The following is a 14,059-nucleotide window of genomic DNA, read 5'->3' on the forward strand; positions in this document are numbered from 1 at the left end:
CAGCCAAGTGTAAGTGTAGTGTTACGAGCCCAGAGGACCACAAAACCCAGCAGCAATAGAGATTCACCAAGACAAATGGTTACTTAAACAAAAATTGCTTTTAATTATCTTTAAACATGAAAACAGAATAAGATTTTAACTTATCACTATTGACTTAACTAACCTAACTTAACCCCCTTCTAATTATAAGCGTGTGTATGTAATGTGTGTGTAAGTTCACAGTCCAATCTCACTTCTCATTCCTCCAAGTTCACTGGTTGCAGGCATTTCTTATACTGTGCACAGAATTTAACATTTATAAAGTTCATCAGGCTTTGGTGCTTGAAAGGTAAATGGTTACCGCTCAGGAAGGTTCTTGTCAGTTTTCAAAGAGAGATTTGTTGTTCCAAGACATCCACAAATGATTCCTTTTTTAATCAGCCACTCCAGTGTCTTGCTGATGAAACTTGCCCCTCAGGGTTCTCCAGTTGATAACCTCTTTCTTTCAGGTCACCACAGAGTTTCTTTTTGTTTCTCCAAGTGAAACATTAGACAGCCAGTCCTCTCCTCTTGCAAGAACCACAAGGGCTTTGACCAGGCCATCTTCCAAATGGGGGTATACACAAGCTTGCCAGCTTGTCCTGATCCAGGCCCAGCTTCTGTTACTGGCTGTAACACTGTCGAAGTGATCCTGTGTGTGTGTGTGTGTGTGTGTGTGTGTGTGTGTGTGTGTGTGTGTGTGTGTGTGTGTGTGTGTGTGTGTGTGTGTTCTCTCTCTCTCTGTGAGAGAAAATCTGTTTGACTCTATGCTTGCCAAACCACATGACCCTCCTAGAACAGCTCTCGACAGAAGCGGCTCCGACAAGCTCTTTCACCTGTTGCCTTTTGTAACCAACAATCCATTAGTGAAGTTTCTTGAGCACTCTCCAAAGCTCTTGCAAAAGCTGTGGAGCTGATATGTCTAGCAGTAGCAGAGCTCTAGTATTTTAAATAAGATGTGTTTTAAAGTGTTTGTATGTGACCTACTCTAACAAACCTCTCCCAATTTATCTCCCACAAACATATCTATATCACAATAGACAGATGAAAAGTTCGAGGCATGTGTACACAGAAGAATGAACACTGAAAGGACTTGAAGCTGGATCATCTGTAGAACGAAGGCTGAGGTTGTGTAGTGTGGACGCCAATAATTTGGAGCTAAATCTCACGTAGTTATCCAGAGCACTAATGTTTGTTAATTATAACAAAGAAGCAGGAAGATTTTATAGGTACAGGGGAGGAGAGAACCGCCGGCGTGACTCAGGGAAAGGGGAGGAGAGAGCTGCCGCCGTGACTCGGGGGAAGGGGAGGAGAGAGCCGCCGGCGTGACTCGGGTGGGGGGGGGAAGAGGAGAGAGCCGCTGGCGCGACTCAGGTGGCTGAGTGGGAGAGACGGCAGCACGACTGAAATGGGGTGAATATGGCAACACAATTCAGTTGGTCTTAAATCTGGGGCAGCTGGCTTTTGTTCTGAAATGTGTAAAAATCCGAAATTCAGAATACACTATCCCCCCCAAGGATTGTGTACCTGTATGACGTTAAGGTGCCCTCGTAAAACTGAAGTCAAAGGATATCAAAGCCAACCTGTCCAATAGATGCAGTCACACTTTGTACAAAGCAAACTGGCTGGGACTGTTGGGGATTGATCAACCCAGATGTAGGATAGTTAATGCAATGTTGCGATGTCTGAATTCCAACCATCTTCAGCTGCATCACAGATGAGCTTCCTTCCATCATAATTCAAAGGGTAGTACACAGTCTGTGGATCACAGCTCCAGAAACACTGATTCAATCCTGACCTCCGATGCCAACTGAGTTATCCCTGTGAATGTTTAGGTCTTTTTATGGTGCAACACCACATTAAAGCTGGCTCAACAAAAAAAAGGTGAATTTACCTTTTATGGAGAAGGCCTATAAGGCTGATCTAGTGTTGCCCTCATAGAGCAGTGCTGGGAGCCGTTGCGAGGGCGGGGGGGGGCCCTCACAAAATAAAGGACGAATGTGACGATCCAGCAGGCTGTCCTCCAATTGGCCACAACTAAAGGAGCTTAACTGGCCCATCAAGGTGTAATGGAGGATTTAGACCATCTAATGCAAGAAGGGATGCAGTTGCATCAGAAGACATAATCTAATTTACACCATGAGGCCCAGGATGCATATTTAGTAGACACACCTAAATTCCACTATGGGGCCGGGCCCAGGGATGCATATGAATCAGTAGACATTATCCAACTTCCACCATGAGGCCAAGAGATGCAGTTTTCTTTTGTTGGTCGCAGACTTGTCAGGAGACCTTGAAGATAATTAAATCATTTGTTCAAAGAGATAAGATCTGAAGTAAACATAAACAACTTTTGGGTAATATAAGCCATGGTCCCACTGCTGAAGTTTGAGACCCTCCAAGAGGTGGCAACATCTCTCAGCAAGAAGAACTTCAAGAGTCCAGCTAATGTCCCGGTTGAGGGAGGTGGAGAAGCACTACCAGCGCCCCGACAACCTACTACAAGCGTGCAGTCATTGCCTCGCTTCGGCAGTCGGGACCAGTCCAGGCGTTGATAAGTATAATTGGGAAGGGGTTGCATATTGTAGTGTGAATTCAGCTTTAGATTTAGTAATAAAGACTTGTATAAACTGAACTGCTCTCGGGGTGTGTGTGTGTGTGTGTGTGTGTGTGTGTGTGTGTGTGTGTGTGTGTGTGTGTGTGTGTGTGTGTGTGTGTGTGTGTGTGTCTATTTTCTTTCGGTAGCTCGAACACTGTGACCAATCTAAAACGAACAAAGTGAGAGGTACAAGTTTACCCAAGACACGAGGAAAGTGGATCACAAATACACCAATCAGTGCTGAGAGGGGTTTGACCACGCCCTCATCTTGAGAATAAAAGCAGGGCTGTGAGCCCAATAAAGCTGAGAGTGTTAACTACACTCAACTGGGGTTTGTGTTGTTCTTTCTGGGAACAGTGTGTTCTTTCTGAGCTAACCTGCATGCAGGTATAACCCCTCCTGTGCTATAGGCTCTGCAGAGCCACAGCCTGTAGCAGCTAGTTACACAGTCTTCCGGAACTGAGGGAGGTGGGGCAAGTGGTGCAGTAGCACCACCCATCGCCGTGGCATCATCCATACGCACCGGCAAGTGAAAAATTAACATAGACATCCCCTCCCACCCAAAAGGGCTTACGAGTTTCCTGTGGCTGATCCAGTTTCCACCCAAAGTTGTGCAGCTTTACTTGGTCACTATAAAGTGGTCTTTGTAAAACACGAAGCTGGAGAAATTCAGCAGGTCAAGTAGTGTCCTTTATATAGCAAAGGTAAAAATACATAATCGATGTTTCAGGCTTAAGTACTTCATCCTCAATCGACCTGTGTCTGTGTGGTGTGCACCAGTTTCCTCCCACCATTCAAAATGTACAGGTTATAGGTTAATTGGGTGTAATTGAGTGATAGGTTCATGCGCTGAAAGGGCCTGATACTGTGCTGTATGTCTAAATTTAAAAAAATTAAAGCTTCCAAATCCCTGATCTCTACTATGCACTAAATAGAACACCAACACCTCGAGATTCACCTCCAAGATGCATAACACACTCAGAAATACATCTCCATCCCGCCACCATCACCACAGAAAAACACCTAGAGCTCTCTGCAGTGGGGCCATCATTATTAGGATCACTGCAGCATGGATCACCATGCTATTTGTGACCGGTAATAAATGCTGGCCTTGTCAGCATTGCCTATATTCCTTAAATAAAGAAAGAAAATCCGCCAGTACACGTCTCTTGACCAACATCTCTAAAAGCAATTATCTGGTCATTATCACATTGCATTTTTAATGGAAGCTTGCCATGAGTGAATTGGTTGCTGTGTTTCTTACATTATGGCAACAAAACTATTTCATCAGGCAGTAAAACTGCATTTTGATATTGTGAAACGTTCTATATAAATGCATCTTTCTTTTAATATAAACAGCACATTCTCAGCAGTGGCAAATGTAGAACTCTTGCGTGAAAGTCAAAGTTTTCCTGTTGAGCCTTCACACAGAAGAACCTGCATGTTAAAGGATTATTTAGTGAGGGAGGGTTCAGCCATACTCACCAGTGAATACAACTGGTGCATCAGGACTCTTTTCTTCTGTCACAAAGTAGCAGATATGTCCTGATGTATGACAAGGTGTAAACAGGCATTCCACATTCAAAGAGCCAACCTAAATGGTTAAACACATCATGTCTTGGCAGTTAGTTTAAATATTGTTACTCAGTTAAACATGTTTTTGTTACTCAGCCTTAGAATTATTTTAATCAAAACTTTCAAAACAATGTTGCTTTTAATCATTTAATAATCAAACTATGGATGAACCTTAAATAACTCTTCATGGGGGGGGGGGGGGGGAATTAGATCAAAGCCCAGCCAAGTTAACTCAGAGTTGACTCTGTGGCAGAATTAATGCCAACCCGCTCCACTGGGAGCCATTAGTGATGTAGTGACTGTGTGCGTTCACCAGTCTAGTAGTGTTATAAGTAATCTTGAGATGATTTAAACCACAGGTATGTGCTGACACCCACACCAGCCGCCCTGTGAAATATATAGGGTGGCCGGCAGGACCATCAACACATACCTGCTCTATAGATCATCTCAGGATTACTTACAGTACCTAATACAATGTAATGCTATGTAAATAGTTGTTAGACTCTATTGCTTAGGGAATAATGACATTTGTGAATAATGTGGATTTGTCCTAAGTTTGAACAGCCCACTGTGGTAGATTTTCCCATGGTCTTTTTACATTGAGTGCCTATGTCCTTTATTCCCACTACGATTTCACTGCCCTGCAAAAACATACTACGTCACTCAGGACATCACAGCTGGAGGTTGGGTCCCCCTTAGATCAATAATATCCACATGAACCAGATAATTCAGGGTCCAGAGTGAACAGCTAACTGGGTACTGCAACCCGGATCATTTACCCGCTTTCTAGGAGGGTTGGCAGTGTGAAAGGGCAAGCTGATGCGACAGGAGACTTGATAGGGAGACAGATAAGAGATTCTGTGGCCACTTTATGGTGCGTTGCCTCCTGGGTGTTAAAGTCAAGGAAGTCTCTGATCAGTTGTAGAATATCTCAAGGGGGAGACTAAAATTGATGGCATTAGACTGGAACTGGCAAAGGTTGAATGGGAGAGGATGCTTGCAGGTAAAGGGAACATCTGGCAAGTGGAAAATAATTTAAAGTGATATAGGGCAAGTTCAGAGTGAAGGGCAGCTGATAGGATTTGAAAGATTGACAGAATACAGAGAAGATTTACAAGGATGTTGCCATGACACAAAACAGAATTGCAGGGAAAGTTTAAAGGTTAGGAATTTATTCCCTAGAGTGGAAGACTGATGGGAGATTTGATAGAGGTGTACAAAATTATGAGGGGTAGAGACAGAATAAATAGAAGCAGGCCATTTCCACAGAGATTAGATGAGACACGAAGTAGAAGACAAGGGTTAAGGGTTAAATGCTTAAAGGTTAAATGCTTAAAGGGAACATTGGGGGAACTTCTTCACTCTGAATGGTGAGTGTGTGGAACGGGCTGCTGGCTGAAGTGGTGAATCTGTGGCAGCTTGCTCTCATCAATCAGGACACAGAGTATAAGTGTTGAGATGTCATGTGACACTGTACAAGAGGTTGGTGAGATTACACAGTGTATAGTCCACAGTTGTGGTCACCCAGCTGTAGGAGGGATGCTAGTAAGCTGGAAAGCATGCTCAAAATTCACAAGGGTGTTTCCAGGACAGCAGCTCATGTAATAGAGTAGAGGGGAGTTCTCCCTGAAGCATACGAAGCTGAGGGGTAACAATATAGAGGTATATACAATCATGAGGGGCATAGATAAGGTTAATAGTCACAATCTTTTTCCAAAGGTAAAAGAGTCTTAAACACGAGGACATAGGTTTAAAACAAAAGGGGGAAAATTTAAAGAACCAGAGGGGCAGGTGTTTCCACAGAGGGTGAGCACATGGAACAAGCTTTCAGAGGAAGTGGGAGAGGCGAGTAAAGTTACAATGTTTCAAAGACATTTGGACAGGTACGTGGATAAGAACATTTTAAATTAAATTTGGACATACAGCATGTAAACAGGCCATTTCATTCCACGAGTCCATGCTGACCAATGTACATCCTGGAGAAAACTGATAGAGACACAGGGAGAATGTACAAACTCCTCACTGACAGTGCAGGATTCGAACCCCATCCCAATCGCTGTAACAATCTTGTGTTAACTGTGGAACATCTTCCACAAAATGGAGAAAAATGGATCATGCAATTCCAAAATAATTTGAACCTTATTCATAACTGCTACTGGAACTAATTCAGAAAAAAACACATTTGGGATATTCTTTATACACACAGGTGATAAGATCTGATACTGCGTGACCCATCGAGTTCCTCCAGCAGATTGCATTCGGATTAGGATATTCTTTCACCATATTGCTCTTTTGTTTGGAAAAGAATGTAACAGGAGTTTGTTTAATCATCTTGGGTGCAGGTGATTCTTACAGCACACCTTCTTAGATTTTATTGATTACCTGGAACTTTTTCTTGTGTGTGACTTTGCATGTGAGAGCTCCAATCCGTTCATCACCACCACAGACCCGAAGACCAGGCACCTTCTTTGCCAGGTCCTCATTACCTCCAGCATGGTCCCTGAACACAGAGAATGCAGGAGAATTATCAAAAGAACCAGACACAGGTACCGTATATACTCATGTAATCAACAAATTTTTTGGACCATTTTTTCAGGCCAATAAAAGGTGCGTGGGTCGACTTTCACACGGGTCAAATGTTTTACCTCAGTAAAGACCTGCATTGTTCAAGGCATCAGGAGCTCAGATGGCTGGGACTGGGTGGCAAGTCTGTGGCTGGGGCATCGGCAGGTCCGGTGGGCAGGCGGCCTGGGCAAGGGTCTTACTGACGCGTTGTCAGGATCTCAGATGGGTGAGTGGTCAGGGATAAAAATGGGGTGGTCGACTTTTACACGGGTTAATACCCGTGTTTTTTGGGCCATAAGAAAGGGTGGGGGGGGGAAGAGTCAACGGTTACACAGTTTAAACAAGTATATACAGTAATACAGGAAATAAGTTGGGTCATCTGTGCAAAGTACAGGGGATTGGCCACTTGTTCCTGGGAGTCACCATCTCAGAGGATCTTTCCTAGAGGAATTCTATGTCAAGCTTGTATCCGGTGACATCCCTGCTTCAGGTCAGTTGCACATCAAGTGTATTTTTCAGTCCCGAGTGAAAGTTTGTTTAAAAAATATATGCTTACCAATGGTGGTGTGTGGTAAGAACAGTGGACAATTTTACTCCATGCTTTTTAACTGCATCAACTACCTAAAATAAAAAAAAAATCAGAAGCAATATAATTCACACGTTCAGCAGCACCTGCCATTTGCCTTGATTGATTCCTGTAACACCTTCCACTCCTCCTCTAACACTGGCTGATAGTGCCAGTAAATATGGAGCATTTTTCAGCGACCGAGGTCCTTCAAGGTGCTTGGTGTTAGATAATGCAGATCTCTGTAGAGTGCAGGCAGAGGGAAGTGGAGGGGGGAGGCAGAATCAGTGATGGGTATTGGGTTTGATCATTGAACACCCATTTCCTTGGATGGTGCAGGTTGATGCCAATTGCCCTTCAGTTTAAATTTTAAAATCTAGATATACAGCACAACAACAGACCCTTTCGGCCCATGAGCCCATGCCCCCAATTACACCCAATTGACCGACAACCCACGAACGTTTTGAACAGTGGGAGGAAACCAGAGCCCCCAGGGAAAACCAATGCAGACACGGAGAGAACATACAAACTCCTCACAGACAGTGTGGGATTCAAATCCCAGCCCCGATCGCTGGCGCTGTAACGGCGCTGCACTAACCAGCCCACCCCTTTTGCATAACTGTCAATTCACTGTTACCTCCAGGGCTATCTCATGTTGACCTTTATTTGGTGATGTGCAATGGGAACAAGTTTGCAGGAGACTCTGCTTTAAAGTTGCTAGTGTAAAGGTTCACTTTCTTGCACAATTCATTTAAAGTGTTAACACATACATAAACCTCAGCCTCGGAGTTTGCACCTAGCAAAGTAGGATCTTTTATATGCAGTTCATGACTGATATGGGAATGATCTTAGCTCTGGGTGAGAGGTGACAGCAGGTGAACAGTTTCCTGCTCCTCATGTAGATTTGCTTCACTACAGCAGAGAGCTTGCTGGCGACAAGGTTCAATAATTCAAATCCATTACAATCAAATAAAGAAACAGCACCAACATCAAACTGGCAGTTCTTAATCGATTTGCCTTATGGACCATATTAGCCATTCCCACACAACCTACTTTCTATGCAACCATTTTAAATACATTCTGTATTCATTGAAGAAAGGCCATTCTGATCCACTGCACCTCTCATTTCCATACAGTCGGATGATTACAAAACATTATTTAAATGAGCACACTATACTAAAAATACAACATAGTACATTACAGTACAGGCCCTTCGGCCCATGACATTAGGCCGACCGCCAGAATATCTGGAAATCCCTTACATTCAAAGGAATCCTACTGTACTAAAGGCAGCAATCTTCTGATTTAAGATTGAATGTCACATTCACCGCTGCTGAATGCTACAACTGGCTGAGAACTACTGCCTTAATATTCCCACTTACCTTCTTTGGCTCCACTGGATCCACTATTGCTGCTTCTCTGGTTTCATCATCAATCAGAAGATACATATAGTTATCTGTCAATGCTGGCAAAACCTCAACCTTCATCTTTGTCTTGGTGAGAGCTTCAGACTTTCTAACGGCACCTCCAGAGTAAAAACAAAATGACCCTGTACATGGAAGAGATATAAACAAAGATTAAAATGGACACATTCTTCTTGAATATCATGCATCAACATTGACAATTTCAGCTCTTTGGCCTTGATGCATTTATTTTGCACCAAGGCCTCTAATTAAAAACTGAAAACAATGGCGTTGAATCAGAAATTCCACCTCAGATATTTATCTGCCAGACACAAATTTTTGTTCTCCTTTTCTGAATGCTAAATTTTGTAGGGGTAATTTTCATTGTTGCCAGTGGTCTACTTATTTCACATGTGCACATTTTCAGCTCAGTGCGGTCCTTCTCATTTTTTGAAGACTTTATTTAAAATTTTATAACATGAATACAATAAAGAATTACATTTAAAGAAAAATAGAAAAAAAAATTAAAAAAGGTATGATTACAATATTACATCAGAAAACTACACAAAATAACCCCCCCCGTTAATTGTAACACAATAATAGTCTAACTTAAAATTAGTCCAACCCTCCCCCCCCAAAATAAAGAGTGAAGAATTAATAAAATTGACATTATATATGGAAAAAAATACCCACTGACAAAAAAAGAGATAAAACTTAACCTAAAAAAAATTCTAACAACAAAAAAAAATTGTCAATACTAAAATATCACACTTAAACATATATTTAAATCAAACTTAAATGCATATAATTAGCAAACGGAGTCCACTTTAACTTATAAAAAGACATCTTATCCTGAATTGAAAAAGATATCCTTTCCATAGTCAAACAAAATTTCATTTCCAAATACCACTTATCTAAAGTTAGTATATTTCTATCTTTCCAAGTAAGTGCTATACATTTCTTAACCACAACTAAAGCTAAATAGATAAATGAAATCTGATAATCCTCTAAACCTAAATCAATTAATGATTGCATGTTCCCTAATAAAAATATATCGGGATCTAATACAAGATGGATATTATATAAACTGTTAAAAACAGATTGAATACCTTTCCAAAACTGCTGCAATCGATCACAAAGCCAAACAGTATGCAAAAAAGTATTGGCCGTCTGATCACATCGGAAACAAGAATCCAACTTACTAAGACCAAATTTTTTTTAATTTCTCCGGCGATAAATATAGCTGATGAATAAAATTATAATTAATCATCGCTAGTCTAGCATTAATTAATTTCCGAATACTATTCTGACAAATTTCCATCCAAGCTTCTTCAGCTATTTTATGTCCTAAATCTTCCACCATTTTTCTCTTCATTCTGTAACTGGAATGGTAGATTCTTATGTACCAAAATTGCCACACCTTTTGCCTTAGAACTAAATGAAGAATAAAAAACTTGCCCAACCCATTCACATTTGAGTTTCAAATGTTCCTCATCTGTTAAATGAGTTTCCTGTAAAAAAAGCAACATCAACTTTTAATTTTTTTTTAAATAAGCAAGTACTTTCTTACGCTTAATAGGATTATTTAAACCCTGAACATTAAGATAAGCAAACTTCAATTTAGACATTTCTTACACTCAATAAAACACAACAACAAAAAATAAACAAAAAAAGGAAAAAGAGAAAAAAAAGAAACCCCCCAAAAAAAGAAAAACCCTTAATTCCCCTTTGAAATTAGAACAAAAAACTAAAAAAAAATAAAGTTATATATATAATTTTTAAAAAAAAATTATTTAAAAAAGGTAATAAAAAAAAGCTTCACTCCCTAACCCAAAAATTAAAAAGAAAAAAAAAACAGGTCGGAGGTCACAATTACCTCCTCCTGTTTAAACCGCCTAATGCGGTAACTCCCCCAAAATATTGGGTGTGAAATAACTCACACGCAGCTGATGACTTCTGGAAATTGGTGCCCACCCAGTTCCTTCTCCCAACTCCCATCACTATTTGAAATCTTCTCAACAAAAAATAATAAAATTCTATTTATTTATTTATAAAAATCAACTTTGCCATTGCGACCACCGTTTCTTCCAGAAATCAGATTCCCTTCTTGCAGCTCTGCCCTCTTTGGAGACCGTGGAGGACTACGTTGTTCCTGGAATTGCGTAATTGGTAAAGACTGAGCAAAATCCATAGCTTCTTTAGGATTATCAAAGAACTTTGGTTGATATCCATCCTGAAAAATCTTCAGTACTGCAGGGTATCTAAATGTTGCCTTATATCCTTTTTTCCCCCACAATAATTCTTTCACAGAATTAAATTCACGTCGTTGAAACATAATTTCCTGACTCAAATCCGGATAGAAGAAAGCACGTTTACTCTGAACCATCAAAGGAGATCTGTTTTGCTGTGCATTTCTAATAGCCATACATAAAATAGTCTCTCTATCACAGTAATTTAAACAGCGAACCAGAACAGGTCTTGGATTCTGTCCTGAAAAAGGTCTCCTTCTCAAAGCTCTATGAGCCCGTTCCAGTATTAAACCTTCAGGAAACCTATCTTGTCCCAACACTTGTGGAATCCATTCAGTGAAAAATTTTCTTGGATCTGGCCCTTCTATGCCTTCTGGCAAGCCGACAATTTTCACATTATTCCGTCTGGATTGGTTCTCCAAATAATCAACCTTTTTTGCCAAATTTTTATTCTGAATCTGTAGCGTTTTAATTGTTTTATTCACATCTTGCAATTGATCTTGTACATCAGATAATCCTTGATCACACATCTCAAGTCTTTCAATAGTTTCGACTTTAAAAGCTCCATAATCAGCCAACTGTTGAGTATTGACATCCACCAATGCATTAATCTTAGAAGTAAGATTATTCATAGAATCACCTAAATGCATAATTGAAGAAAATATCTTATGTTCAAGACTCTTGAAAAGTATATCAACATAAGTAGATCCAAACATGGAGAGATCCTGCTGTTCTTGTGGAATCAGAGGACCTTCTATCCCTTCTTTTAATTTAGTAGCTTTTCTTGCAGTTTGACTCCATGTAAGAGCCCCTGCCACAGACCCCCCAGAAGTGTCAGGTTAGGCTGATGATCTGGGTTATCTTTGATCCAAACTTCCTTTAAAAGCTTCGTTACGTCAGTATCTGGAAGAGCTGTTGTAACTGGTGGTGTAGCAGTCAAATGACAACTCTTTAACTCTCCAACTGGTGGCGCCCCAGCTAATTCAGCAGTCAAAGTCTCAGTAACAGCACTCACAGTAGACGTTGTTTGAAATACTGGCACCCGGCCAGCCCTTTGTTCTAAAAGCTGCTGAGAACGACCTTCAGAAAGACCAACCGATACAGAGCGGAGTCCCAATGCCAAATTCTGCGCTTCTTTTCCTGGATCCATTTCACGCTGAGTCGTGGCTTTTTGTAAACAAGCAGGCTCAGATAATTTCGGAAAATATAATTTTTTAAACAATCTGTTGATGTTTCCTTTTACTTTTTTTTTTAAACAAATGTACCATTAGGTATTAATTCAACACCTCATACTATTTATAAACTTTTTAAAAGAGTTTTAACGGGCACTTAAAGACAAAACAATAAGTTAGAGTCAGGAGAGGACTGGAAGGCACGTCTGTTCCTTACGCCATCTTGCCACCCCCCCAGTGCAGTCCTTCTCTGTGCTTTTGTGGCTCTGTCCTTATCTGTGGGAGTGTGGGCTGATTTCAATCCTTCGTAGCTGATGAGACCTTTTAGCATTCAACCACAATCAAGGCTATGATCAGCCAAGTTCCAAGTAGACTAAATTTTAGTGAAGGAAGAATTCTTTCATCTCATTTTGAATGACCACAAAGTCAAAAAGAAGTGTGGCATCTATAATTATTCCAAAAAAATACATTTTTAAACATGCAAGTGTTAGGTAAGCTCGACTTAAGGAAGCAGTTCCCGTGGAAAGGCAAAGACCAGCAGAGTCAAACAGCTGCCTCTGGGATATCACCTTTATGAATTCTATTTGCCTTTTGCAGTCCATGTCAGGTCAGAAAGTGGCTACACTGAGTGACCTCAATCAGATGCACTTCAATAATGAACCAGTGCTACTACAGGAAACTTTCAATTTATAACAAGCCCTTTTAGGAGGATTTACAAATGTCAACAAACAAAATATGGAACCATAGGTTGAAGATGTGATATGGATTACCTTGTACATAAACAAGAGGCTGAAAAACTGCAGCAACACACAGTGCCCCACCTGTATTCACCTATAAGAGGTGCTCCTCTCCACCCCACCTTATTATTCTGGCGACTGCTTGGCTCTTGCTATTCTTGATGGAGTGTCCACTCTCTACTGTTTTCCACAGAGGCTGCCTGGCCCAAGGAGTTCCTCTAGCATTTTGTGTGCTGTTCTGATTTATTTTAATAAATAACAACAGAGCGCTTATGGTGTTAGTCACTTAAGCCACGATGGGCTCTTTTATGATGAAGATATGGAGACAGCACATTACCAGAAACAGGAAATTGACTCTGTCTTTCTCCATCAATAGTTTATAACCGAGTACTGTACAGTAATATATAAACCTCTCTGCTGCTCTACAATCAACACTAGGGTTTTCCCAAGAGCTGCTATCAGTGGTTTTCAAACCTTTATTTTCCCACTCACCAACCACCTTAAGCAATCCCTGTACCATCGGTGCTCTGTGATGAGTAAGGAATTGCTTAAGGTGGGATGTGAGTGGGAAGGGAAGGTGGAGAATCACTGCTATCGACCCAATTGTTACTGGAATATTTTGCTTGAGACAAATTGTCATTGGCCCATTTCCTTCAGTGTTCTGAAACCGTACACATAATGAATCAATTAAGTACTATTAAAACAATGGTTTTCAAACTTTTTCTTCCTACTTACTGTTGGAACCAAGGGGTTAAGTAATCATAGAAAATATGCCTATGTAATATTCATTATTCCATTAAGATGTAACAATTTACTATTTACTTCAATTATACAGTTTAAGGGAAATAGTAATGCAATTAAGTAACAGACACAGTATGTAGAAAAGTTGGCTGATTATAGTACATAGAAACATAGAAGATAGGAGCAGGAGTAGGTCATTCGACCCTTCGAGCCTGCTCCGCCATTCAACGAGATCATGGCTGATCTTAAAGTACCCCGTCCCCGCCTTCTCGCCGTAACCTTTAATACCCTTATACGTGTAGAAGTTGCTGCCTCCAAATACAAGAGAGGAAATGTATAAACCAATTTAGTAGGAATGCTAAGCCATAAGGAGGTGTTGAGTAGAACAGAAGAACAAAGAGTACCATGTCTGAGAATGTCAGAGACAAAGAAAAT

General features: G+C 40.7%; 1 protein-coding gene across 4 annotated transcripts in view; it reads right to left on the reverse strand.

Moving 5' to 3' along the window:
• hagh (hydroxyacylglutathione hydrolase) overlaps nt 1-14,059 on the reverse strand; it is a 46,791-nt gene that overhangs the window by 13,235 nt on the left and 19,497 nt on the right. For all 4 annotated transcript variants that reach the window (XM_069907093.1, XM_069907092.1, XM_069907091.1 and 1 more), the window contains 4 exons: nt 8,705-8,871; nt 7,314-7,378; nt 6,575-6,692; nt 4,103-4,211 (listed from right to left, as the gene is read on the reverse strand). In XM_069907093.1, coding sequence (XP_069763194.1) covers nt 4,103-4,211; nt 6,575-6,692; nt 7,314-7,378; nt 8,705-8,809 — 397 coding nt within the window. In that variant the 5' untranslated portion in view covers nt 8,810-8,871. The remainder of the gene's footprint in view (nt 1-4,102; nt 4,212-6,574; nt 6,693-7,313; nt 7,379-8,704; nt 8,872-14,059) is intronic.

Source organism: Narcine bancroftii, chromosome 12 (assembly GCF_036971445.1).
Source record: "Narcine bancroftii isolate sNarBan1 chromosome 12, sNarBan1.hap1, whole genome shotgun sequence".
Lineage (NCBI taxonomy): Eukaryota > Metazoa > Chordata > Chondrichthyes > Torpediniformes > Narcinidae > Narcine > Narcine bancroftii.